This window comes from Lotus japonicus, chromosome 6 (assembly GCF_012489685.1).
Source record: "Lotus japonicus ecotype B-129 chromosome 6, LjGifu_v1.2".
Lineage (NCBI taxonomy): Eukaryota > Viridiplantae > Streptophyta > Magnoliopsida > Fabales > Fabaceae > Lotus > Lotus japonicus.
In genome coordinates, this window is record NC_080046.1 from 48,443,447 (window position 1) to 48,470,882 (window position 27,436).

The 27,436-nt window shown below is 36.5% G+C and overlaps 3 protein-coding genes and 1 long non-coding RNA gene across 11 annotated transcripts; 1 reads left to right on the forward strand and 3 right to left on the reverse strand.

Moving 5' to 3' along the window:
- Positions 1-1,796: 1,796 nt before the first annotated feature.
- LOC130726776 (pentatricopeptide repeat-containing protein At1g62670, mitochondrial-like) lies at positions 1,797-5,260 on the reverse strand. Its single transcript, XM_057578081.1, has 2 exons — positions 3,510-5,260; positions 1,797-2,944 (listed from the first exon to the last, which is right to left on the reverse strand). Exon 1 carries the CDS (start codon positions 4,719-4,721, stop codon positions 3,522-3,524), a length of 1,200 nt encoding a protein of 399 aa, XP_057434064.1. The 5' UTR covers positions 4,722-5,260; the 3' UTR covers positions 1,797-2,944; positions 3,510-3,521.
- A 5,191-nt stretch (positions 5,261-10,451) lies between these two features.
- Positions 10,452-11,299, forward strand: LOC130723926 (uncharacterized). Its single transcript, XR_009014393.1, has 2 exons — positions 10,452-10,568; positions 10,748-11,299. It is a non-coding gene; the product is annotated as an uncharacterized LOC130723926 (long non-coding RNA).
- Positions 11,300-12,367: 1,068 nt separating this feature from the next.
- Positions 12,368-13,936, reverse strand: LOC130722140 (uncharacterized). Its single transcript, XM_057572780.1, has 2 exons — positions 13,194-13,936; positions 12,368-12,971 (listed from the first exon to the last, which is right to left on the reverse strand). The coding sequence occupies exons 1-2, from the start codon at positions 13,641-13,643 to the stop codon at positions 12,693-12,695; spliced, it is 729 nt and encodes a 242-aa protein (XP_057428763.1). The 5' UTR covers positions 13,644-13,936; the 3' UTR covers positions 12,368-12,692.
- Positions 13,937-14,320: 384 nt separating this feature from the next.
- Positions 14,321-26,962, reverse strand: LOC130722139 (pentatricopeptide repeat-containing protein At1g12300, mitochondrial-like). Of its 8 annotated transcripts, none has more exons than XR_009013789.1 (5): positions 25,246-26,962; positions 23,785-23,930; positions 22,434-22,471; positions 22,257-22,336; positions 14,323-14,803 (listed from the first exon to the last, which is right to left on the reverse strand). XR_009013789.1 is itself a non-coding variant. In XM_057572779.1 (2 exons), the coding sequence occupies exon 1, from the start codon at positions 26,878-26,880 to the stop codon at positions 25,258-25,260; it is 1,623 nt and encodes a 540-aa protein (XP_057428762.1). In that variant the 5' UTR covers positions 26,881-26,962; the 3' UTR covers positions 23,647-23,930; positions 25,246-25,257. The 8 variants fall into 8 exon arrangements, 1 of the variants encoding a protein (XP_057428762.1); XR_009013786.1 differs by having other exon boundaries at positions 22,434-22,477; XR_009013787.1 differs by lacking the exon at positions 14,323-14,803 and adding an exon at positions 14,832-15,445 and having other exon boundaries at positions 22,434-22,477.
- Positions 26,963-27,436: the final 474 nt, after the last annotated feature.

A 27,436-nucleotide genomic window follows, 5' to 3' on the forward strand; every position in this document is an offset into this window, starting at 1 on the left:
CTAAATGTCCCTAACAAATTCTAGTACAAGGAAGATCCCCATAACCATACCCTTGTGCTTAAGGGTGAATTATTATTGAAAATGAAGCGAACTTCTTCTCCATCTCATTCAGAACTACCCATGTAGCTGCTTTCTTTCCCGCTGAACCAGTAGTTCGCTGAAAGGCTTATTTCTTTACTACAACAATCTTTTGTCAAGAAACTTAGCAGGTTCCCTCTTCAGTTCCACACTCATCTGGTAATGTATTATGTGATATATAACTCAAACAAACTTCTGCATGCACTCAGGCAATGCACTATCTCCTTTGTTAGGCTACAATACAATACAAAAATTCTTAAGCTTCATTCAGTTTTCAACCATTACACATTCCACCAATCACAATACTGCTGTAAACATCAATGCAAAAGTAAGTAGAACAACAGAGAATGAGATAGGGAAGTTTCCTTGTCAAGAAAGGGAGATATCATTGGGAAAAAGCAATGATCAAAATGAGAGTTAATGAAGGTGCAACTTTCACAGCTATTTAAAGCTGAAAAAACACATCTCAGCTATTTTTCACATAACTTAGTTAATGCAGGTTAAAACGGTGAAGTTGTAGCCCAGTTTTTCCAACAAAGTTTCACTATTTTTTTTTTGAAACTAAAGTTTCAATAATTACTGTAAAAGGCTATTTATAAGATACTATTTTGGTAATCCTCGTCACAGAATCTGGTATAAGAAACGTAGTTCCTGGACTTGTGTTCCATTCAGGCGATTTTAATTATGAGTAGAACAAGAAATCTTGAGAATTCCAATATCCAGTAAGCTATAAGGTCAATATTTAATTATTAACTACTAGTGCAGGTTACTAAGTAACATAACATAATTTCTTATGTTCAAATTTCTAAAAATATTCAACCAGCCTTAAACTTCTATGCTTCTGAGTTTCTTTTATGCATAAATGGCTCCAGAAAAGTACTATCTTCTAAATAACACAAAGTTTATCAAAGTTTGGTTTTAGTTGGCTAGTTGATATTAGAGAGTATATTATATTACTGTGTAGTTTCTTCTCGTACAGTCAGGTCGTGAGTGTGGCTAGCTGTAAGTTGACTGCATTGTATAATAACCTGCAGTGACTGACAGGTATAACTGATTTTGTTATCAGTTATAATAAATGAGTTAAATCTCATCTTAAGTCTCTCTAAAAGTATCAACCTCTGCTTACTCGGATCAGATACTTCTGTAGTTCACTCTTAAAAAATATTCATTTTCCCTTACTGTCTCTCATTTTCTCACCTCATAAAATCTAATACTTAAACCATGTCCTGAAGTGGCCTGATTAGTGCTCATAGCAGCTACAATTGCTATTATTGTATTGTAATTTGTAACATCAGGTACAATGGAGAAATTGATAAACACGGAAGAAAATCATAGTTAAGAGAGTATCAATGTAACACAAATCCCATATTTCCTTTCTATACTTCTACAGTTCTACCACTTCCCCAATGCATCGTACTCATACTAAAGCTGTTCCGTTAAAATATATGATAATTTTCCTAATACCAGTAAAGCTACTGCATGTGTAATCAGTAAGCAAGAGACAAGAGTCAAGCCCAAAACGCTACCTTACAGGAGAAGTGAAAAAGCTGGTGGAATCATATGAGGTGGGCAAGTTGGTTCTTTCTAATTTTAAGAAAATATGTTGTAACAATTTGAGAAGACAATCTGCTAATAAAAGATAAGAAACTATGTCTGCTTCTACACAAAATAAAGTAACACCAAGTTTATATACAAATATGACAAGAGTACTGTAACTTCATTAAGATAATTGTAGCAGATTCTACAGGAATGAAATTGATAGGAATTAAAATTACTAGTAGAGATATAACAGAAACTAGATGGAACAAAACACAAAACTCACAAGAACACATAACTCACACTTTGTGTGTCTAGCCATGAACGAGTGTGGGCATAGTGTTCAAGCTGTGTCCAAGTTGTGTCTGAGCTGAAAAAAATAATTTTGTAATTGAACACTTTCAACACGTGTCGGTGTCAGACGTGTGTGCAACACCTGGACACTCCCCTTCCCAGGCGTGTCCGTGCTTCAGAGGCAGCAGAGAATAAACCAGTTCAACAAAACTTAGGTTAATACCTTGTACAAACTCAACCATGGTTCTATCAAGCACTTCCACACCTTTGAGCCCATTAAGATTAAGAGGAAGGAGGAGGAGGAAAATGTGAGAAGGAGAAGGAGGAAAATGTGATAGTAAGCATTTAGCACAATACAACTTCTCCATCAGGCATATCATTAAACTGTCACCAAATCTAGTAAACTAAATCTAACTGGAAAACACAACAAAAATCAACTTTTATGCAACCGACTCCAACCTGAACCACGCTAAACAACAATGAGCCTCAACAAATTTTAAAATGACAAAAACAGCATACAGACAAGGATAACAAGTGAAAACAGCACAAAGTCATAAGAAATAAACAACAAAAGAAATGTCAAGTTCAACCATGAATATTTAGGAGTAATTAGATTCAAATCTTTATGAAAAACCCTCATTTTCATGATAGTACAAATGCACTTGCATTAGGTGCCTAAAGAGAACCCTGGCTCAAATTTCAGAAAACTGGCCATGCTTCTCTAATCTATGATATGGCTCCCTTCTCACACAAAGATCCATCATCGAAAGAACAAAACCATCCACTTTAAAACTTTCACGAGATTGCCTAGTTAATATCTCAATCTCAGCTTTTACACTCCTCAGATCATCCAAAGGAACCAACCTATCTTTAGAAATTGATTTGCTGGCCATAACCATCCATTTCAGAGTCATAGTATTTGAAGAAGCTTAATGACACTGATATTTGAAGAAGGAACTTGTCGTAAGGCACACGATACCATGAATCTGAACAAGTCAGGACCTAGGACCACCATCCTCCGTTTTTTCCAAATCATCTGATATGCAAAACAGTAACAATAAGACTTGCACCAACCACAGCACAATACCCAAAATAAGACAAACTAAACATGTTGATTGCAAATAATCCCCCTCCACACCCCTCTCCTAAAGTAATCACTTCTAACAGTGATAAGAAGATCCAGAAGCCAAACAAACAAGAAATAAACAGCAACAGAAAAATCAAATTTAGCTATCATTAATTTTGATAATTAATAGAGTAAAGTATAAGAGGTAAAGCATTCCAAATAATCAAATCAGTTTCAGCTTGTTTTGTTATCTGAAAAATTAACAATGAGCACTGACTGAAAAAAGAACAAGTATATGGAGCAGGTCAACAGTAAATTGGAATGAAAAAGATTAGTTAGGTCAAGGCTAAAATAACTGAACATTGTTATCAATGCAAGAGAAAAAGGAGCATAACAACAAATGAATTTAATTAGAACTAAAATGAGAGTTGTAGTGCATCTTATTTTTTATCTGTAACAATCATTCAAAAATTAAAGATTGGATGGTCAAAATCAAGTTTCTAATGATTTAATATGGAACTAGAAAGCAACTTACCTAGTTGTACTCTTAATGTAGACTTCTAGCAACCATTTCACGAAGAAGCTTCTCTGCCATCTCATTCTCACCTTTTTTAAACAAAGCACGAATAATTATTCCATAAGTTACAGCATCAGGAATACAACCGCTGCTTTCCATTTTTGACATCAATATCAATGCTTCATCAAACAAACCCTCTTTACAATACCCATCAATCATAACTGAATATGTCCGGACATTTAAATTGTAGCCTTTAATCAAAATATCCTGAAAAATCTCCTGAGCATCCTTAAGTCTGCCTACTTTGCATAGTCCATCCATAAGTACAGTGAATGTGTACATATTAGGCTGAATACCCTGTTCTTCAATTTTCTTGATTAAAGCAATTGCCCTGTCAACATGATGGCTTTTGCATAAAACATCCAGTAAAGGGTTGTAAGTGATAACATTAGGTGGTATACCTCTATGATTCATCTCATTAACAAGCTTCCAGGCATCAAAGGATCTTCCTAATTTGCACAAACCATCAATAAGAGAATTGTAGCATATTGTATCAGCAATTATCTTTTTGGAATGCATTTCATTTAAAAGACTCCAAGCTTCATCCACCATTTTAATCTTACACAAACCATTAATTATGATAGTATAGCTCTGAACATCAGGCGTCACTCCCCTTTGGACCATGAAGTTGAATATATCTTTGGCCTTGTTTACTTCCTTAACAAGACAGTACCCATCCATGAGAGAACTATAACTAACAATATTAGGTTCCAGACCTTGTTTCACCATCACAGCAAACACATTTTTTGCTTCTTTCACATTTCCTTCCTTACATAAAGCCTCAACCAATATATTAAAAGTATGAACTTCCGCGTCAATACATTGCAACACCATTTCGTTTAACAAACCAACCGCTTGTTGAAATCGACCAACAATGCAAAAGCCATTTATCAATGCATTATAAGTGACAGCATTAGGTGGAATTCTCCTGGCAACCATTTCAGAATATAAGTCATATGCATCACTTACAAGTTTAACTTTACACAAACTATCAATGATTGTGCTGTACATTATCACATTAGGCCGTTCAATCTGTCTCAGTAACCGCAGCGCCGCTCTTGTGTCTCCCGTTTTGCATAACCCATTGATCAACGTCGCGTAACTAACTTCATCCAACCGAAATCCCTGTGCAACCACATCATCATGAAATTCCATGGCTCTTTGAACCATGCCTTTAAGACAGACCTTTCATAAGTGTATTCAAGATGATAGTGTTTGGGTGATAACCTCTCTTGAGAATGTTTCCCATTACAGAAAAAGCTGAAGTAAGTTGACCTAAGTGGCAGTAACAATTGATCAAGATGCTGGAAGTGATTTGGTGAGAAAGGGATATGGCAGTGGAGTAATGCTTCATCTTCACTAGGGAAGTTAAAATCATACTAAATTCGATGATGGAAGGGGTAGGATGCATTTGGAGCAAGCGATTGAAGAAGGAAACAACATCATCAGGATTGTGAAAGGAATGAGGAACAGAATGAAAGTGAGAGTGAGAGTGAAAGGAAAGAAGAAAAGTGGGGTTAGAAAGAAAGGGAAACCTCGTTAATCTGAATAATGACGATGATGACATTGCAGCAATTTTCGTTGATATGTGATGTGCTCTACTCACCACACCAACAACACCGAGCATCATTCCAAAAGTGCTAGGCTTGACTACCACGCTGCTCTGTCTGTGAACGGCTAATTCGGCGCATTGGGGTTGGGGGTGTACATTCTTTTGTTTATGTCATGTAAATGGAAAAGGTTTGAACACTATTAATACTCTCTCCGTTCCTATTTATAAGTCCATTTTACTCAATTCTCTTAGATTAAAAAAAATAGTTACAAGCAATAAATTTGTAAAAGAATTTATTCACTTTCCTAGATTACCCTTATTTAATTTCTTATAAATTTCTCTCTCCAAGTTATTATTTCAAAATCTCATTGTCTCTTTCATATTAAATATGAGGATAGTTTAGGGAAAAAAATAATTAATGCTCCATTGATATTGTAAATGGACTTATATTTAGGAACAAGAAAAACACTCAAAAATGGCCTTATAATAAGGAACGAGGGAGTATTTACTTATTTGGGCGTTCATCTTTTGTGTTATGAAATATTTCGTGTATCACTTGAATTAATTTTATGGCTGCCGGTTGCAGGTATATTTTAGTACAACCCTAGAAAGGTCCTGTCTGTTTCCATTTTTTTAACCCCGTCAGCGATTCAAATTATCACTCGCCGGAACTCCGGCGATGACATGCTCCAAACAATTTACAAAAAAGATAACCTTATCAATATTTTTTCTGGCGATGGACCTAGGTCAGACGGCGATACAAAGACAAAGACTAATTTAAGGATTAATCAATTCAAAAAAGTCATTATTTTAAAATAAGCTGAAGGTATATTATTTGGAAAAGTTACTTTAGAGTGCATTTGTTTCAGCTTTTATTTAAAAAAAATCACTTTTTTCATTTGAAACAAACACAGTCTTAATTATCTTATCAGGGTTATATATGTAATTAAAATTATGGTTCTGTTCTAATGACTTAGAGTTACCAAACACAGCACACATAACATAATTGTCTTGTTCTATCCTATTTTGTCCTGTTCTGTTTTATCTTGATCTGTTCCGTCACCGTCACCAAACGCTACATAAAAATTATAGAAGAAGAATCGAATCATTTGAAGGCCTAGACCATCTCTTTGTGGGAAATGGACAGGGCTGGTCTACCAATGACATTGGTTCCTCCTTTCTATTTTCTTCCTATAAACCAAACACTAATCTCGTCTTAAAAACCTACTCTATGTTCCCTCAATTATTAAGAATCTTGTTATTGTTAGTAAGTTTGAAAAGGATAATAGGGTCTTGTTTGCGCTTCATCCTCATTTGTGCCTTGTAAAATCTCATGACACCAATGGAGTCTTGCTCCAAGGCAAAGTGGGATCGGATGGCCTTTACAAGTTCTCTGACTTGAGGCTAAGCCACACCAGTCCAAGACCTTCTATTTTTACTACATATCAAATTCATCTAATTGTACTGCCAATGTATGGCATTCTAGATTAGGACATCCAAATCTTGATGTACTTAAAAGGGCTCTACATTTCTGTAAAATACCTATATCAAATAAAATTGAAGTTGAGTGTTGTAAGACTTGTGTACTAGTTAAAGCTCATCGTCTTCCTTCTCACCCTCTACTACTGTGTATTCATCTCCTTTAGAGTTGGTTTATAGTTACTTGCGGGGACCTTCCCTAAAATATATTGGCTATTTGTATTATATCACCTTTGTGGATGATATACATGAATTTATTTTTTAAAATCGAAGTCCCAAGCTCTTCCTGCCTTTGTCAAGTAATTAATTATCTCAAAAGTTTAAGTTATTGGTAAGGTCTACCTGAATGGTTTTATATTATATTCTAACACGCCCTTTCACGCAAGAGCCCGTTAGGCTTGAAGCAATGACAATGCACAACCCCACCTATCATGTGCTGAAATTCCTTTTTATTAGAAAAATTGGGGGCGGCATGGATGGAACTCTAGACCACTTAGTCATAGAGGCTCTGATACCATGTTAAATAACCAATTATCCCAAAGTAAAAGCTTAAGCTTTTGGGATAATTGGTTGTTTGACATGGTAACAAAGTCAATGGGTGGCGTAGCCATGATAGGAGCTCCTTGTGTCGAAAGTCTTCCTAACGGTGAGGTCAGATGACGTGTTTCGTTGACATGGTAAAGCGAACGGCGCTACAAGTATGGATAGCATCGGTAGAGGGAATATGGTAATGTGGCGATGACTCACATTTAAGGGGAAGAGATTAAATCTTCCTTTGAGCTGCAATTAAACACTAAAATTAAATCCTTACAAACAGATCGGGGGAGGGGGAGAGTTTCTCAAGAATTTTGGCATATCACTAATTTGTCCTTATTCTCATCATCAAAATGTGAACACAAGCATAGACATATTGTAGAATTGTATTTATCTTTGCTTGCTCATGCTTCTATGCCTACTAAATATTGGGACTATGCCCCTTCGACTCACCTGGTTCTTGTTTTAAATAATCATCCAATGCAAACTATGTCCAAGTATGGAATTGTTAAATCCATACTTCACCCCACACTCTTAAATGCTCAAATAGAACCTGCTACTGTGAAACAGACTCTTGCTCATCCCCAATGGGTTGCAGCTATGAAAAGTGAGTATGAAACATACTTCACTTTTGGTGCTTTCTAAGTCTGGATTATTTATTTATAGGTTGATCTATGCAGATGATATCATCACCAGGAGCGATTTCCTTCATTCAACAGTCAAATGATCAGTTCTCTCTCAAGCAACTGGGCCATTGGCAGTGGGGATGGGGAAAAAAGAAAAAGAAGTAAGCTTACCTAAAACCTCCGGGGCAGTGAGCTTTAAAGAAGGTTTTGTACACAGCACTTCCTTATTCAAATCTTTAACCATCTCATGCGTAGCATATATCAGAAATCCTTGGACAAAGACATGATAAGTGCATTTATAAGGCAGCGGCAATTGTCATCCACATTCACAAGTCTAGGTTTTCAGTATCATCTAATAGCCCTTTTAGATTGACCATGGTATATAAGTATAATTATAAACATTAATTTGTAACCATTTAGCTAGAAGACGAGCTCTCATGCATCATTCAGTTTCCCAGCTCGACACATTCCATCAATCACTATATTGTTGGGGAAAATCAATGATGAAAGTGAGAAAAAATGAAAATGCAGTGATGTTCACATTATATCTGAAAATAAATACATTTCATAGCAACACATATCTTGAATTAAAAAATGACTATAGCAGCAATTTGAAAATTGCTATAGCAATTTAAAGATAAATTCGCTCTTTCTAATATAATAATATTGCTATATCAATTTGAAAATTCAACCAAATAAAAGATAAGAACCTCCTGAGCTTCTATGAAAAATAAAGTAACTCCAACTTAATATACAATTTTGTCAATAGTCCTGTACCTAAACGCTTAATCTGAACCAAAGAAGTCATTGAAACATTTTACACTTTACCACGTAGTTATAGCATATTCAAGAGGAAGCAGAATGGTAGGAACTAAGAACTAAAATTATTATAATAATGATGGGGCATTTTAAAGAACAAAGCTCTAGTTACAGTGGACAATTGCAACAAAAAATATTTCAAATGCAAAAAACTGAGAAAAATTCCAGATCAGTGCCATCTCTTCCAGGTGGTAACAAGTAACAACCAGCTTTAACTAACCAATTGTTTATATACTCTCCTTGTCACCACCATTCCTTTCATATTCAAATGTAACCTCAAAGGCGAAAAGAAGTGTTTTACCTTTCATCCTTTCTAAACACAACAAGAGCCATAAAAATGCAGAGAAGAAATTAAAAATACTGATGAAAGATCGTGTAATCTGCAATTAGAACTAGAGAATAGCATAATTTAAAAGACAGTGGTTCCCTGTTGTTGACACCAAAACTCTAAACTAGATTTGATAATAATGGTTTTTTCATCATGTTTTTATAGGGATAGTAGTAGTAGACTCTATGTCATGTTGTATTTAGAAAATTCATCTAAGTTTAAACAGAAAACTGTCAGAAGAATAGTCTTTTGATTTTATAATTTTAAAAATATTTCATCAAGTGAAATTTCCAAAATTTACAACTCAGGAGCATGCAGCAATGAAAACATCAACTGGTTGAGACAATCAAAAGTTTTAGCTGATCTAAAGAAATTGATTTAAACACTAAGTTTTGTTAAGAGAAATATCAGGTGTTACAGAAAAATCTTTAGTATGTAATAAAGAAGGCATTTTAGTAACTGGATCTGTTTGTAAGTAGAAATAAAAACCTTTTAACTTCAGAATGGATCAGCAATACAACAACAAAAGTCTTAACCCACCATGTAAGGTCGCTTTATGGGTCACCCTACGCCATTGAGCTCGATCAAAAACCAGATTATGGGGATTATTATTGGTTATAAAATCACAGAATGGATCAGCAATGCTAGAAATAAAATCAATTGTAACAATCTATTTAATTTTTGCTGGGCTTGTTTCATTGAAAAAGAGACAATATACCATCTCATATGAAACAAACCAAGAACTCCAAACTAAAGCAACTATCAAGACACTAACCCTATAAACAAAAAATGGAAAGAACATTATAAGAGTCAACAGATAATATTGAAACTACCCTGGGGTGAAGGATGGCAACCATGTCAAGTACAAAATTAATTAAAAAACATAAGACATCCAAAACATAAGAAGCAGTGAGGCCATTATAAAGCTTAATTACTCTGACCCAGCAGATACAAAATATGCAAGCCAACCATAAAAGTTCAACAGTGACAGAAATAGTAATTTTATATGGCACTAAAGTTGTTTATCTTCTTTTTTCCTTTCAGCAAGCCTCGAGCAACCATTTGATGAAAAGTTGCTTTGCCTTATCGCTTTTTTTTTTCTTTAAAAAAGAGCACAAGTAAATAATTCAAAAGTTATAATACTGATCATCTTTATAGTGCAATTCCAATGAGGGACTATAAATGATCATAATCATAACTAAACAAGAGAAATGAAATCTGAGCCTTTTGGATAATCCACATTTCTTATATTTCTTTTATTCATTATTTTATGAATGTCAATTTTAAACGATCACAAGAAAACAGTCTCTTGAAATGTTCACTACCAAAATAAACCATAGTCATAGAAAAAGTTCCAATTAATGTGCAGTAATGACCAAAAGGAAAATATTAGCAACTTCAACACATAAGACAAATCAGATGATTTTAGTCCCTCTTTTTATTTATTGTTTACTCAATAGGATTTAGGTCAAATAAAAAAATGAGGGACTGAAACCAATAATTCGGAATAATTCAGGTACCAAAAACATATTTAAGTCTTACATATATCGTTATTTCTTTACATGGCATGCATGTTCAGGAACAGATACATTTAGAGGTTCTTGGCTCTATCAAAATTGCAGAGAATTGCTATTGCCCGAGCTCTCCTAAAGAATGCTCCTATTCTCATACTCGATGAGGTGATATTTTTTTTTGATTCTTAGCATTTCTAGATGCTCTCCATTTTTCATTTTGTCCTAACAAAGAGGTTGCCTTAAGTAGAAGGCAGAACTTGATGCAGCCATGAAAAACCTTTTCTGCTTTTCTTTAAGTTGACAGCAACCTGAGTAATTGCTTTATATGTTCTCTGCTGCCGCAGGCCACGAGTGCCTTGGATACTGTAAGTGAGCGCTTGGTACAGGATGCTCTCAACCATTTGATGAAGGGGAGGACAACATTAGTGATAGCTCATCGATTAAGCACAGTTCAAAATGCCTATCAAATTGCACTTTATTCTGATGGGAGGATTGCAGAACAAGGCACCCACTTTGAGCTATTGGCTAAGAAGGGCCAATATGCTTCACTGGTTGGCACTCAAAGGCTTGCATTTGAGTAAATCATACAAAGGTGTTAATGTTTCCAGTTACACCAAATAGCATTACAAGTGACAAGTAGCTGAATCATTTTCCACCTTGGTCAAGGTTCCAAACCCAACAAATCATCTTTGGTACTAGCAAGGCTAGTTTTTGCCTCAGTGAGTGTCATCTGATGACAATTGGAGGTTGTAGAAGGGTAATTATTGGATTGAGTAGTGTATAAGACAGAGGGGAGAAAAATAAATGGTTTAACTAGCTAATGGATGATTGGGACATGTATTGGTGTTTTGTTGTAGTTAGAAGTCCTCATATTAATAATGGATAATGGATTGCAATTTCTATAATGTAGGGTGAGGAAATTCTTCTGCACGACTTGCATTTCTGTTAGAAGTTGACCAATGAGTTCTGTTGCATACTACATTGGCTGAAAGATCCTAGAGCCATAAAAATGAAGTTTAAACACACCTATAGAGCCGTAACTTTTCTTCATTTGATTGACCAATGAAACACAGCCAGAAAAATGCGGAAAAGAAATAAAAATTGACGGATGAAAGATTCTGCAATCTACAATTGGAACTAGAAACACCACTCACAGCACTCAATTTTGTCCCATTCATTTTTAGTTTTAATTTCAATTTTATTTAAAAAAGGCTTAAATAAGTTTTTCATCCCTGCAAAATACATCATTTTTGTTTTTCATCCATTGAAAATGTTTTTTTTGTTTAACATCTCCCAAAATTACCGGTTTTGCTTTTAGTCCTTGCCCTCATATTTTCCATCCAAATATAAAGAATAAACACAATTAATACAAGAGTAAAAAGGAAATCAAAATAAGGTAACATAAATCAAAGGTGTGAGATGATTTCTAGAGTTACTTAAGCTTATTTTAGTGAGCCCTGATCTCCATTTATAAATTTCATGTTAAGGAATTAAATTTAAATGAATTTCACTATTTTGGTTTTATTTTATGACAAAAATAATGATATTGAGGTGATTCTTATCTTATTGGAGAGCTAGACAAAATTCTACAACTCTTATGAGCACCACAAGAGCTAAATTAAGTGTTCTCCCTTTACACACCATGTCTGTATTTGTGAAGTGATTGTTAGAGGTCTATTACATTGTTATACAGTAGTCGAAAATTATTATTTTTTTACTTCTTTTACGTTTGGCAATGGCTGAAAGAGAAGTCTTGACGGAACTGCAAAATGTGTGCTTGAGGTCAAACAGCCTCTTGCATAAAAAACTGGGGTATTAGATGCGTACTATAGACCAAGTGATCGGACTCCTCGTGCATAGCGTTGGCTTTGATGTACGGGCTTCCCTCTTAATTATACCACCACGAAAATTGATTTTTTTTAACTGCACCTGATAAAAAATGTATTATATTTCTAAAAACAGAATTAAGAACTTATTTTATGATTAATGGAGAAAAGATTACTGTGTTTTTTGTATAAGCAACACAAAGTAGAATTGCTATGGGCAGTGCTATACAATTGCACCATTTCGCTGAATTTCTGATTTGGATATAGTGACTATAATGAAGAGGTTCTAGCATGACTACAAAATGCTATACAAAAAGCTTACATATGACAGGTCACTTGGCTCAAACAGCTAAACTAGTCTAGTTTTAACTGTTGTCTTCATTGAACCTCGAATTGAATTTCCAATGTGCATACCATGACTATAAATTGGTTTTAAACTATATCCAAATTTTGTGAGGAGATCTTAAGAAGAAGAGGAAGCAATGGAGATTTCAGCATTTAGGATGGCAATGCACTCAGTTGGAAGGCTAAGGAAGGAATTCAAAAGGAAATCATCAATAGGATCAACTGTTGCAACACCAACCAGTGTGCAGTTCCCAGCTTCATCCAATCTCTTGCCTCTTCCACTCTTCACTGTCCCTTTTGATTCTTCAGATGTCAAAACTGTCTTCACCAACAGTGGCGGAGCCTTATAGAGACTCCCAATAGAAAACAAGAACTTGGCCTTGAACTCAAGATCAACCTAGTATAAGAAAATATAGCAATGACATCATCAATTGCTTGGTTATATATGGAACTAAATTAAAAAGGATATCTATGGCAATTGGCAAGTTAGAACAAGTATTAGGCTCACTGAAAAGTTGTACAACCCTTCTGATTGAGAGCTTTATGGCTTACCTTGACAACCTTGGTTGAGATTGAATTGAAGAAGAACAACTACAATTACCAGAGCTTTATGGCTTACCTTGCCAGATTCCTGGTTAACACTTCCTTGGAGTGCTTGTGGAACTATATCAATCTTTAAAAGTGGAGGCAGTGGTAATCCAAGAAACTTGGTTGTAGAACTTGTCAGTGGTGGAATATACAGAGTTTCAAGATCAAATGAAACAAGAAGGTCATTATTGTTAGCTTGATTTTCTGTTACCTTTGCACCAGGCCCAGTTCCCATTCCTCCTTCTGCATCATATTCAAAGTCAGGGTACCATGAAATTCCAAGCTTGCAAGCTCTCTTTGTCTTGAAACTGACACTATAAGCCTCAGTTGTTGGGGTTTCAATGGCAGTGCTGGTGGTAATGGTTTTTTGTTGCTTATCACTGGAACATAAGATGATGGTTTTGATTTTAGTAATCTTTGGTTTCTTGGTGTAAAATCTGCATGGAATTGGTGGGTTTAGGGAGTTTATTTTACAACTCATCTAGTGTCTAGTTATTTCTTGCTGAAAGGAAAGGAGATAGAGTTCTGGAAATATTTTATTTTGATGAGAATGTCCAATTGGACTTTACCAAAACCAGAAACTCACTCAATGAATGGTATGGTTATGAATCTTATCTTGTCATTTGAGGTCTCCGTTGGTGCCATCTATAATCAACACTTGGCATTTGGCAATTCACTAGTATAGTATTGATGACAAAGCAAAAAAAATAGTTCAAATATATAACATTTTTTTCAATGCTACATGTTACCAACAAAAATGGTTAGAAATACAAAAAAAAAAAAAAATCTAATGTGTCAAAACTAACTATATATTTAATAGAAATCTTGCAAGTGGTTGATAACAATTGTTTTAGCTTTAGGTGTCGGTCCTAATGATTGAATCGAGAAGTAATCTAAGTGATTAATTCATTTAAAGAAAAAAACAGGTGGATATTAGAGTTGGTTAGAACCGATCAAAATGAGTTATAGTCAATGTTATTAAACCGGCTAGAACTGCTCATCTTAAATAAAATTCTGAAAAAATTTAAAAATTTCAAGGAAGCATATTTTTAATTCAAATTAGATATATATATATATATATTTAATTCAAATTATATATATATATATATTATTCAAATAAATATCATTAGAATATTATTTTTATCCTTTTATTCATTTTTTATCTTATGAAATATACATTTTGATAACTCTATGTCAATTTAAAACTTAATTTGACTTAATTTGAAAAAATTATATAATATGAAAAATATGTACTTATTTAAAAAAAAGTATATATGTACTTACTAATTACCGGTTCACGACTGAAGTATTGAACTTTGACTCAATGAAATCGGTTAGTGATCCCGCCACTGTAAATAAATATGCTAGACGTGTTTAATTGGGACCGGTTACACAGGACCAATGACCGAGCCAGTTTTTAATCAATGGTGATAACTGATAACTACCACAATTTTAGTAACTTTTAGTATTTTCTTAAGTTGTTTTTTTTTGGTTTTATAAATTGAAAAGAGAGGTGCCATGACAAATTGGACTACTATGCTTGCTCCTTTCTAACTCAATTCATTTGAATTTCAATATATCTCTAGTGAATTTTGTGCCATGACAAGTTAAGAGCCTGAGTTCTGATGCTAAAACTGCATGCTGCAAAATAAAGGCAGATGAGTTTTATTAGAGTAGAATCTTCTCGCTTTAAAGCCAAATCCAATGTATAAAATTGAGGATAATATGTAAATTAAAATACTGAAAGTGAAAACCAGAAAAATACAGCAATGCTAAACAGTACGTAACATGGTGAGTCGAAATCCAAGAATTTCAATTGAAAAAATCGGATGGTGACATTTGCATTCTTACATTTCGTTTTTTGGAATTTCATAACAATTACCATTACTGATTAATAAAACTCTAAAAAGTTACAATGCACTGAGCAACTTAATCAAAATAGCGAACAACACTAGCTGCACAACTTGGGGGCAAACAGGTTACAATACTTTCAAGCACTGAGCTAAGTTCAAAATCCACTCAAGGAATGAACAATGAAAACCCTACATCCTACTCTATCCACATCTACATTTCCTTCCCTAAACACAATAGAGTGACTATTTATCCAAATAGACCAGACCACTGCATTACCAAATAATCCCCACCAGCAACATTTTCTCTGTTTCTCATTGGAACAACCAAGGTATGGTAAAAGATGCAGTCTACAATCATCAGGAAGAACAGTTGAGTATCCCGGCCATTTCTAACACTACTCGCACACCACCGATGCGAACGGGCAAGATTCTGGAACAAGGGTAGTTATAGCAGTTATTAAGTAATTTTATCAGTTATTAGTCAGTTTATTTCTATTAGGAGCAGTTTATTGTTGTTTGGAGCAGTTTGTTGCTGTTAGGAAGTTATAAATAGGGAGTTCCAATCAGTTGGGTGATCATTCAGAATTTGGGGAAATTGGTTCTTAGGGAGAGACGGGCTCTCGACACCAGTGTTTGTATAACTATTCTATAATATAATTTTATTCCTATCAATTTGGTATCAGAGTACCATCCTGGTGCTGTGGTGCAATTGAATCGTGAAGAAATGGAGAATGAGACAGCAAGTAACAAGAGGGAAGGTAAGACAATTCCAACCTTTGATGGTAAAGAGGCTTACTGGTGGTTGATCAAAGTGGAGCAGCACTGTGAAGAGAAGTTCTCGGAGGCTGAGATGGTTTTGACGGGATGCTTTCTTCTGGTGGTATTTCTGGAAAAGAAGCAACCAGAATGTAAAATGGTGGGATTTTGTGAAGGCTTTACTGAAGAGATTCCAACCAGAAATGGATCCTGACATACCAGTATATGTTGATGATTCTGGAGAGGAAGAAAGCCCAAAGAAAAATGAAGTCTTGGAGAATACAAGAGAAGGCCATCGAGTAGAATCAAAAGCAGAGATGACAGAGTCCACAGTAGAGGCGGAGAAATGCTTAACCTTTGAGATGCAAAGACCCAATCTTGAAGCAGAGGTTGTAAGAAGAGGTGATGGGGTTTGTCTAGGACCCCAGTGAGGAAAGCATCGGAAGATCCATCGACAATCGAAGACAATGAAGAGACGTCGGCCACTGAATAAAGAAGGGCAGCCAAGACAGAGGAATGGGATGATCTTGTAGAAAGAGAGGAAGACCGGAATGAAAAGGACTGCGTTAAGTGGTTCGGCAAACTTCAAACAATGGGATCCAGGAGGTGCTGGTTAAAATTGCAGAACATTTGGAGCAGCCAACCTACATTCAAGGAGCATTTCCTACTTCCCACCTTGTGGACAAGGTGAATCGTTTAGGGAGGGGTAATGATAGGGAGAGACCCACCAGATTCTGGAACAAGGGTAGTTAGAGCAGTTATTGTTGCAAACCCAAACACTAGGCCCAAATTTGGCAGGGTTTATGAGAGAAGGCCCAAGCAAGTGCCAGCTGCACCGGGTGACCAACATTCTAGAAGCTAGGATCCCTAGATAACCGCCTAATGAGGTGGCAGCACCCATGTTGGTGAGGGGGGGGACCATAGGAAATAGAATATATGTTGGTTAGGAAGAGAGAGAGGTAGGCAGAAATTAGACTGGTTTTGGGAGAGATAGAGCACTCTCGAATTTGCTCATATCCTTGTATTTCCTTTTCTTGTATTTCCTTCAAGCACTACTACTGGTTCATATCAGGGGATTCAGTGCATTAATACAATTTCCAGTTCTTGTCCTTAATCTCATTTCTCTGGTACCTATCATTGGTATCAGAGCTCCCGATCCAAAGGGAGCTGTGTATGGTGCTCACCCGCGGCGCCATGGAAACACGAGTAGATCATTTGGAGCGTTCGATCACTGAAATGAAGGAGCTGGCACAGGAACAGTTCGAGGAGCTCCAGCGAATCTGTATGGGTCGCGACAGGCGTTGCACTCGAGGCCGTTCCCAGACCCCACGCCATCGGCGAACGTCGAGAGATGCGAGCTCACTCTCTATGATGCGAAGCGACGCTGGAGTACATTCCGGGTCGCGAACCGGGTCACGAGACCCGACACTCGGTCGCGAACACCGAGAGCACTATCAACACCGCCATCATCTGAGGGCGATCACCGGAAGAAGAGTCGACATACCGATGTTCAACGGTAATGACGCGTATGGGTGGATAACGAAGGTGGAGCGATTTTTCCGACTCAGTCGAGTCGACGAGGGAGAGGAGATAGAAATGGTGATGATTGCCATGGAGAACCGAGCCCTCAGCTGGTTCCAATGGTGGGAAGAGCAAGCCCCTGAACGCGCCTGGGAACCGTTCAAGCAAGCTCTGATCCGTCGTTTCCAACCGGATCTGGTCCAGAACCCATTTGGACCTTTGCTTAACGCCAAACAGCGAGGAAGTGTCATGGAATACAGAGAAGCGTTTGAACTTCTAGCTGCACCCATGAGGAACGCCGACAGGGAGGTGTTAAAGGGGGTTTTTCTGAATGGGTTACATGAAGAAATTAAGGCTGAAATGAAACTATACCCAATGGATGACCTTGCAGAGTTGATGGATAGAGCTCTGCTATTAGAAGAGAAGAACTTTGCCATGAGAGGAGGGAAGGCAAGAGAAGATGACAAACGAGGTTGGAAGGATAAAGGGGGTGCGGGAGTAAGATTTTTCCCCAACAATGGAGACAGCAAAGGGAGATTTCCTAGCACAACAATGACTAACCACACTAAGAGTGGTACTGGAATCCCAGAAAATGAAGGAAAGAACCAGATGACAAAAGGGGGAACAGGAGGTAATGAAGGGAAACTTCCTGAGAGGAGGTGGAATGGAGGACAGAGGCTTTCTCAGTCACAACTGCAAGAAAGAAGTAGGAAGGGGTTGTGTTTTAAGTGTGGGGAGAAGTGGGGAAAAGAGCACATTTGTGCAATAAGAAACTACCAATTAATTCTGGTAGAGGGTGAAGAGGAAGATGAGGAAGAAGAGGTCTTTGAAGAGGCAGAGGATGGGGAGTTTATTTTGGAAGGGAAGGTTTTGCAATTGTCTCATAACAGTAAAGAAGGGCTAACATCCAATAGGTCTTTCAAGGTTAAGGGGCAGATTGGGAGTAGAGAAGTGCTGATGTTAATTGATTGTGGTGCCACTAGTAATTTCATCTCACAAGACTTGGTGAGGGAACTGAACCTTCCTGTAATTGCAACTTCTAAATACATAGTGGAGGTAGGGAATGGGGCCAAGGAAAGGAACTCTGGGGTTTGTAAGAACCTGAAACTTGAAGTTCAGGGTATTCCAATTATCCAACACTTTTTCATCCTTGGGTTAGGAGGAACTGAAGTGGTTCTGGGAATGGATTGGCTTGCCAGTTTGGGCAACATCAGGGCCAATTTCCAGAGGCTCACAATTCAGTGGGAAGTCAATGGTCAGAAAATGTCTCTTCAAGGGGAACCTTCATGGTGCAAGGTTGCTGCTGGTTGGAAGGCCATTAAAAGAACAGTAAGAAGTGAAAGGGAAGATTACTATCTTTCTTATGAGAATCTCATTGAGGAAACCAGAGTCACAACTGAAATTTCAGAAGAAATGGAAGGAATACTGGCAGAATTCCCAGAAGTCTTCCAAGAGCCCAAGGGTTTGCCTCCTCAAAGAACCACTGATCATGCTATCAGATTACAACAAGGAGCCCCTATTCCCAACATTCGACCCTACAGATACCCCTTCTATCAGAAGAATGAGATTGAAAAGTTAGTGAGAGATATGCTCAAGGCTGGGATCATTAGACCAAGCACAAGTCCTTTTAGCAGCCCAGCTATATTTGTAAAGAAGAAAGATGGGGGGTGGAGATTCTGTGTGGATTATAGAGCTCTCAACAAGCTCACAATCCCAGACAAATTCCCCATACCAATAATTGATGAATTACGGGATGAGATAGGAGCTGCAGTGTTTTTTTCCAAGCTTGATTTGAAGTCAGGGTATCACCAAATCAGAATGAAGGAGGAAGATATACCTAAGACAGCTTTTAGGACCCATGAGGGTCACTATGAGTACTTGGTGCTTCCCTTTGGACTATCCAATGCACCTTCAACTTTTCAAGCTCTCATGAACCATGTTCTAAGGCCCTATCTTAGGAAATTTGCACTTGTATTTTTTGATGATATACTAATTTACAGTGAGAATGAGGAAAAACATAGGGACCATTTGAGGAAGGTGTTGCAAGCCTTGAGTGAGAATCATCTTGTGGCAAATCAGAAGAAATGCTCTTTTGGGCAACATGAGCTGGTCTACTTGGGACATGTTATTTCAAAGGAAGGGGTAGCAGCTGATCCTAACAAGATCAAGGATATGTTGAATTGGCCTGTTCCAAAAGAAGTGAGAGGACTAAGAGGGTTCCTTGGGTTGACAGGTTACTATAGGAAGTTTGTCAAAAACTATAGTAAACTGGCCCAACCCCTCAATCATCTACTGAAAAAGAACAATTTCAGCTGGAGTAAAGAAGCAGCTGAAGCTTTTGAGAGACTGAAGGTAGTGATGACCACTGTCCCTGTCCTAGCAGTCCCAAATTTTGAGAAAACCTTTGTCTTAGAGACTGATGCATCAGGGAAAGGGTTAAGAGCTGTGCTCATGCAGGAAGGAAAACCAGTAGCTTATATGAGTAAAACCCTATCAGAGAGAGCACAAGCCAAATCTGTATATGAAAGAGAACTAATGGCAGTGGTGATTGTTGTACTGAAATGGAGACACTACTTATTAGGCCACAAATTCATTATCCACACAGATCAGAAAAGTTTGAGGTTCTTGGCTGATCAAAGGTTGATGGGAGAAGAGCAGCAGAAGTGGGTATCTAAGCTTATGGGATATGATTTCGAGATTAAATATAAGCCAGGAATTGAGAATAAAGCTGCAGATGCCTTGTCTAGGAAGCTGCAATTTTCTACTATTTCATCAGTTCACTGTGCAGAATGGGAAGATCTAGAAGCTGAAATTATGGCAGATGAGAAATATAAACTGATCATGCAAGAATTAATTACTCAAGGAAATGCTGCTGCTGGCTACCAGTTGAGGAGAGGAAGATTGCTTTACAAAGGGAGAATAGTCATTCCCAAAGGATCTGGGAAAATCCTCACTATCTTGAAGGAGTTTCATGACTCAAACCAAGGTGGGCATGCAGGAATTTTTAGGACCTACAAGAGGATATCAGGCCTCTTCTTCTGGGAAGGAATGAAATTGGACATTCAGAATTATGTTCAGAAATGTGAGACCTGCCAAAGAAACAAATATGAGGCTTTGAGTCCAGCTGGTTTCTTACAACCTTTACCAATTCCCTCACAAGTATGGACTGATATATCTATGGATTTTATTGGTGGATTACCCAAGGCAATGGGAAAAGACACAATTCTGGTAGTGGTAGACAGATTTACCAAGTATGCACATTTCCTTGCTCTTTCACATCCTTATAATGCTCAGGAAATTGCAGGTCTATTTATCAAGGAAATAGTGAGACTACATGGATTTCCAACCTCCATAGTTTCTGATAGGGACAGAGTTTTCTTGAGTGCATTTTGGACAGAATTATTCAAGTTGGCAGGAACTAAGCTGAAGTTCAGTTCTGCATATCACCCTCAAACAGATGGGCAGACTGAGGTTGTTAATAGATGTGTGGAGACATACCTAAGGTGTGTGACAGGAACTAAACCAAAACAATGGCCTAAGTGGTTGTGTTGGGCAGAATATTGGTACAACACCAATTATCACTCTGCCATCAAGACTACTCCATTCAAAGCTCTCTATGGGAGAGAGGCCCCTGTTATAATTAAGGGGACTGATTCCCTAACATCAATAGATGAGGTTGAAAGAATGACTGCTGAGAGAAACTTGATCCTTAAGGAACTGAAAGAAAATCTGGAAAGGGCTCAAAACAGGATGAAACTACAAGCCAACAAGCATAGGAGGGATGTACAATTTGAAGTGGGTGATATGGTGTACCTCAAGATACAACCTTACAAGCTCAAGAGCCTTGCAAAAAGACAGAATCAGAAGCTGAGCCCCAGGTTCTATGGACCATTTCCAGTTATTGAAAAGATCAATCCTGCTGCTTACAAGCTCCAATTACCAGAAGGGAACCTAGTCCATCCAGTTTTCCACATTTCCTTGCTCAAAAAGGCAATCAATGAAGGGACCCCTTGCCAACCTCTACCAGTTTTCTTGACAGAGGATTGGGAACTTAAGGTAGAACCAGAAACTGTTCTGGAGGTCAGAGAAAGGGAGCAGGGGAACACTGAGGTTCTAGTGAAATGGAAGAACCTTCCAGCATTTGAGAACTCATGGGAAGATCTTACTGAACTCCTGGAACAATTCCCTAACCATCACCTTGGGGACAAGGTGATTCTTCAAGGGGGGAGAGATGTTGCAAACCCAAACACTAGGCCCAGATTTGGCAGGGTTTATGAGAGAAGGCCCAAGCAAGTGCCAGCTGCACCTGGTGACCAACATTCTAGAAGCTAGGATCCCTAGATAACAGCCTAATGAGGTGGCAGCACCCATGTGGGTGAGGGGGGACCATAGGAAATAGAATATATGTTGGTTAGGAGGAGAGAGAGAGGTAGGCAGAAATTAGACTGGTTTTGGGAGAGATAGAGCACTCTCGAATTTGCTCATATCCTTGTATTTCCTTTTCTTGTATTTCCTTCAAGCACTACTACTGGTTCATATCAGGGGATTCAGTGCATTAATACAATTTCCAGTTCTTGTCCTTAATCTCATTTCTCTGGTACCTATCAGTTATTAAGTAATTTTATCAGTTAATAGTCAGTTTATTTCTATTAGGAGCAGTTTATTGTTGTTAGGGTTTAGGGAGTGACTGGCTCTTGAACACCAATGTTTGTGGAAATTGGTTCTTAGGGAGATACTGGCTCTCGAAACATGAAAGATTTTTAAAAGACTGAATAAATATTATTTGGCCGAAATATAAGTGAGTGTATCTGCAATTACTTTCAAAAATAACTTTAACTACCACATCAAACATAGACAACAATTTCCTTCACCAAACTAGACTACTAACCTGGCTCCTACATGAAGGAAAGATGGGAATTGGGAAACCACCATGATAAAATAACCATAAAGAAAAAAGAGAGTACCAGTAGTAAACTAGCAGCAAGCACAACAGGGTTTGGTGTTATTTCAACTTCAGCCTACTTCACAGCATAGTTTACATCAGCTGCATGAGAAGCAAGATCATTTGAATATTTTGCTTTTATTATTTTTTACACAATCAATCAGGTAAGGTTCCTCTGTATTGGTTTAATATCTAATACCTATGAGAGTGTCAATCACATTAATCGCATTGCTTAGACTGTTCCTGGCAATTAAGAAGCGAAGAGTAAAGCAGTTCAAGCAAATATCAAGGAAATTAGAGAAAAACTTCAATAGGTTCAGTAAAACAAGAACGATAAATATCTACACAAACAACAATACCTACAATGCAGGTTAATTAGTAATATTAACATAATTTCTTATGTTACGATTTAGTACAATATTCAAATAGTCTTTCAATGTTTATGCTTCTGAGTTTCTTTAATGCATAAACAACTCCAGAAAAATGCTGTCTTCTTGATATTAGTGCATATCCAATGCCATGTATAGTTTCATCTCATGGAATCAGGTTGCAAGATTCTGTTATCTATTAGAACAGATCAGTTAACTCTCTTCTTAAGTCTCCTATAGGTATCAAAACTCTGCTAAATCAGAGATACTTTTGTACTTTACCCTTTAAATATATTCATATATCTCTCATTTTCTCTAAAACACTTTCCCTTATTGTACCCTCACAAATCTGAAACTTGAACCATCCACTGAATTAGTATGATTAGTGGTCAGGTCATAACAGCTACAATTGCTATTTTTATAACACTAGTTAAAGAGAGAAATTGATATACAAGAAAGAAAAAAAGATTAAAGAGAGTAACAATGTAACAGAAGCTCCCTAACTTCCTTTCTCTAATTCTACCACTTCTTCTCTAATGCTACACTTGAATCTGAAAATATTTCTCTTACTATTTCATCAACATAATTGTACAATTTATAGACATAATAAAGAGATAAAAAACAAATCTATCTAACCCTCTATCTTAATAGATACTAATCTAAAATAAAGAAACTAGATACTAATCTAAAATAGAGAAACTATATCTAAACCTTATCTCTATTTCAATGAGATAAGATTAATAAAAAACTCAATCTAAACAAACAATCAACAGCTACGCTCGTACTAAAGCTGTGTAATGAAATATATCCGAATTTTTCCTAACACCAGTGAAGATACCACATGTGTTATCAGTAAGCATGAGTCAACACTCAACCGCAGCTCTTGAGAATACATTATAAGAAGGATAATGAAAAATATGGTAGAAACATGAGTAAATTGGCCCTTTCTAATTTTTAAAAAATAACCTAGGAATCTGACAAAGAATTCATAGAAAAATTTCATGCCTTGCCATGTAGTTGTAGAAGATTCCACATGAAGAAAAATCATAGGAAATTAGGAGTTGAAATTAATATAGTAATGATATGATAATTTAGAGAACAAAGGTCATGTTCCAAGGGGAAATTACAAAAAAGGAAAAGAAAAAAAAAAGAAACAGATGCAAAAAAGTGAAAGAAAAGTACCAGATGAGTGCCTTTTCTTCCGGCTGGTAACAATCAGCTTAAACTACCCAAATGATGACCCTTACTCCATTGCTTGAAAATTCAAATGTAATTTCAAGGGGGAAATGAAGTTGCTTCACCTTTTACTTTTTGAAGTTTAAACACACCTAGAGCCATAAAATAGCAGAAAATAAATTAAAAATTAATGATGAAAGATCTTGTAATCTAGAAATCTAAAATTGGAACTAGAGAAACACCATAACTTAAAAGACAATGGTTGCAAGTAACAGACACCAAATCTCCCAACTAGGTTTGAATAATGACGGATTTCCCGTCATTTTATTCAGATATAGCATAGTAATCGCTATATCAGATTGTGTAAAAGAAGTATAAAGAAAACAGATCTAAGCTTAAACGGAAAAGCTGTCTCGAAAGAACTTTCCATTGATTTAATAACTTACTGATTTCATCAAGTGAAATTTCAAAAGTTTACAATGAGAAGGATGCAACTATGAAAACATTAATTAGTGGGAGCAAATTGAAAGTGTTAGCCGATCTTGCAGAAATTGATTCGAACACTATTTAGTTAAGAAAAATATAAAGTGATATAAAAAAAAGCATTAGCATTTATACCACAGTTTATTTAGAATAATTTCTTTTGCTAGGAATACATAACCTGAATAACATAATATGACTCAATGTGTAAGAAGTTAGATGGCTATCTTAATATATTGCTATTAAGGCTGTGATTTTCGTGAATAAAAAAAGAAACTTGAAGAGGAAAGGAAAAAAGAGGGAACTTTAGCAAGTGAATCTGTTTTGATTGTAGAATGGAAACTTCAGAATGAATCATTAAAGCTGGGAATAAAATTAATTGAAACAATCTATTCAGTTATTGTTGGGCTTGTTTCATGGAAAAAGAGACAATATATCATCATATATGACACCAATCAAGAATTCAAAACCAAAGTTACTACCGAGCAAGAAAGGGAAAGATCCTCATAAGAGTTAACAAAGCATATTGAATCTACCAAGGGGAGAAGGATGACAGCCATGTTAAGTCTCACAATTCAACCAACAACAATGACAATTAATTTAAAAAACATGAGACAGCCAAAATATCAGCAGAACAGCTTTAAGGTAAAACATCAATAAATGAAAAAATTACAAACCAATCCGAGAAATTCAACCGTAACATTAATGTAATTTGATATTGCACTGAGATGTTTCATCTTCTTTTATCCTTTCAGTAAGCCTATAGCAACCATTTGATGAAAAGTTGTTTTGCCTTCTAGTGTTTTTTTTTTTTAAAAAAAGAGCACAGATAAGCTTTAAGAAAATATCAGTACTTGTTCTCGTTGGTTGAATTTAATAAAAGCTTAGTTCATCTTCTTTTTTATGTGTAACTATTAGAAGAATAAGAAATAGATGGCCCTCATCAATATTAAAAGTAACTTAACATGTAATTAGAAAGCCTCTTACCTAATTTTACCTTCACAATAGATCTCTAGCAATCATTTCACGAAGAAGCTTCTCTGCCTTATCATTTTCACCTTTTTCAAAAAGAGCAGAAATAATTGTTTCAAAAGTTATTGGATCATGGATGCAACCATTGTCTTCCATTTTCGACATCAATGTCAATGCTTCATCAAACAAGCCCTCTTTACAAAGTCCATTGATCATAGTATTATATGTCCAGTTATTCAAATTATAGCCTTTTTTAAAAAGATCCTGAAAAACCTCTTGTGCATCCTTAATTCTACCACATTTGCATAGTCCATCCAGAAGTATATTGTATGTGCACATATCTGGCTGAATACCCTTGTCTATAATTTTCTTGATTAAAGCAATTCCCTTATCAACATGGTGGCTTTTGCATAAAGCATCCAAGAAAGAATTGTAAGTGATTACATCAGGTGGTGTACCTCTAGCATGCATCTCATCAACAAGTTCCCAAGCATCAGAGATTCTCCCTAATTTGCACAAACCATCAATAAGAGAGTTGTAGGTTATTGTATTAGGAATTATCTTTTCGCTATGCATTTGTTTCAAGAGATTCAAGGCTTCATTCACCATTTTCATCTTACATAATCCGTTAATCATGATACTGTAGCTCAGAACATCAGGAAACACTCCCATTTGGGTCATGGTGTTGAATACAGCTTGGGCTTTGTTCACTTCATTAACTAAGCAATACCCATCCATCAAAGAATTATAAGTAACAACATTAGGTTTCACACCCTGCTTCATCATCACAGCTAACATGTTCTTAGCTTCTCTCACCTTCCCTTCCTTACCTAAAGCATCGACCAATATATTATACGTAAAAACATCTGGGTCTATGTTTTCTGTTGTCATTTCATGTAACAAACGAATTGCTTGTTTCAATTGACCAACAATGCAAAAGCCATATATTAAAGCACTGTAAGTGAAAACATTAGGAGATATTCCCTTGGCAACCATTTCCGAATATAAATCAAAAGCATCACTTACACGTTTATCTTTGCCCAAGCTATCAATGATTGTGGTGTACATTACCACATTAGGAATAATCAATTGCCCTTCAATCTGTCTCAGAAACTCCAAAGCAGCACTTGTTTCACCCATTTTACATAGCCCATTGATCAAGGTCCCGTAACTGACTTGATTCAACCGAAACCCCTGGGCCAGCACGACATCATGAAATTGCAGAGCTCTGTGAACATTGCCGCGAAGACAGAGACCTTTGATAAGAGTAGTGAAGGTGATGGTAGTTGGCTGAAAACCCCTCTTGAGAATGTTGGCCAATACAGAAAATGCGGAAGTGGTTTGACCTAGGTAGCAGTGGCAATTGATGAGGATGTTGAGAGTGACAAGGCTGGGCGTAATTCCAGTGATCTCCATTTGGCGAGAAAGCGATATAGCGGTGGTGTAATGCTTGGTCTTCACGAGTGAAGTTAAAACCTTGTTGAATTCGATGATGGGTGGGGTAATCCGCATTTGGAGCATGCGGTTGAAGAAGGAGACAGCATCATCAACATTGTGAAAGGAATGAGTAACAGAATGAAAGTGAGAGTGAAGAAAAAAATTGGGGTTTGAAAGAAAGGGAAACCTCTTTAATCTCAACCATGACAACATTGTGTATTGTAGGAATGGAACTGGAACTGATATCCTTTGCGCTTTCAAACCCTTTAACAATGGGAACTGATTTGTGATGGAATAATTGACAAGGTGGTTACAATTTTGTCTATGCTATTTTTGTTTGGAAGTTTGTCAATGTTATTGCCCAATCAACAAAACCCCTTAATTTTGATTTAAAAAAAAAACAAAACCCCTTAATTTTTGGGGAGAACCTAATATGCACCATTTTTAGGTGGTGTAATTTTACACCACCTACTTTGACCGGGTATAGCAGGTCAACACATTATTTTTTTTAAGAAAAAATTTCATTAAAAACTTTTCATATATTAAATTTCTTTAAAAAAAGATGTGTTGACCTGTTATAGCCGGTTAAAAAAAGTGGTCTAAAATTAGACCACTTTAAAAGTGGTCCACATTAGGGGGTCACCTTGAAATGTAAGTGGACTTAAATTAAGCGGAAAAAACACTTTTTTTTTTGACAAATGGAAGATAAACACTTTTTTTATGCTACACCCTGGGTTCTACAAGAATAAAAATAAAATGAAGGAGCACT

Bases quoted from the DNA above. Each gene is read 5' to 3' on its own strand.
- LOC130726776 (XM_057578081.1), bottom strand. From the start codon at position 4,721: ATGGTTCAAAGAGCCATGGAATTTCATGATGATGTGGTTGCACAGGGA.
- LOC130722139 (XM_057572779.1), bottom strand. From the start codon at position 26,880: ATGTTGTCATGGTTGAGATTAAAGAGGTTTCCCTTTCTTTCAAACCCC.
- LOC130722140 (XM_057572780.1), bottom strand. From the start codon at position 13,643: ATGAGTTGTAAAATAAACTCCCTAAACCCACCAATTCCATGCAGATTT. The intron at 12,972-13,193 runs GTAAGCCATAAA...TTCTTATACTAG, and splicing joins TTAACCAGGAATCTGGCAAG to GTTGATCTTGAGTTCAAGGC.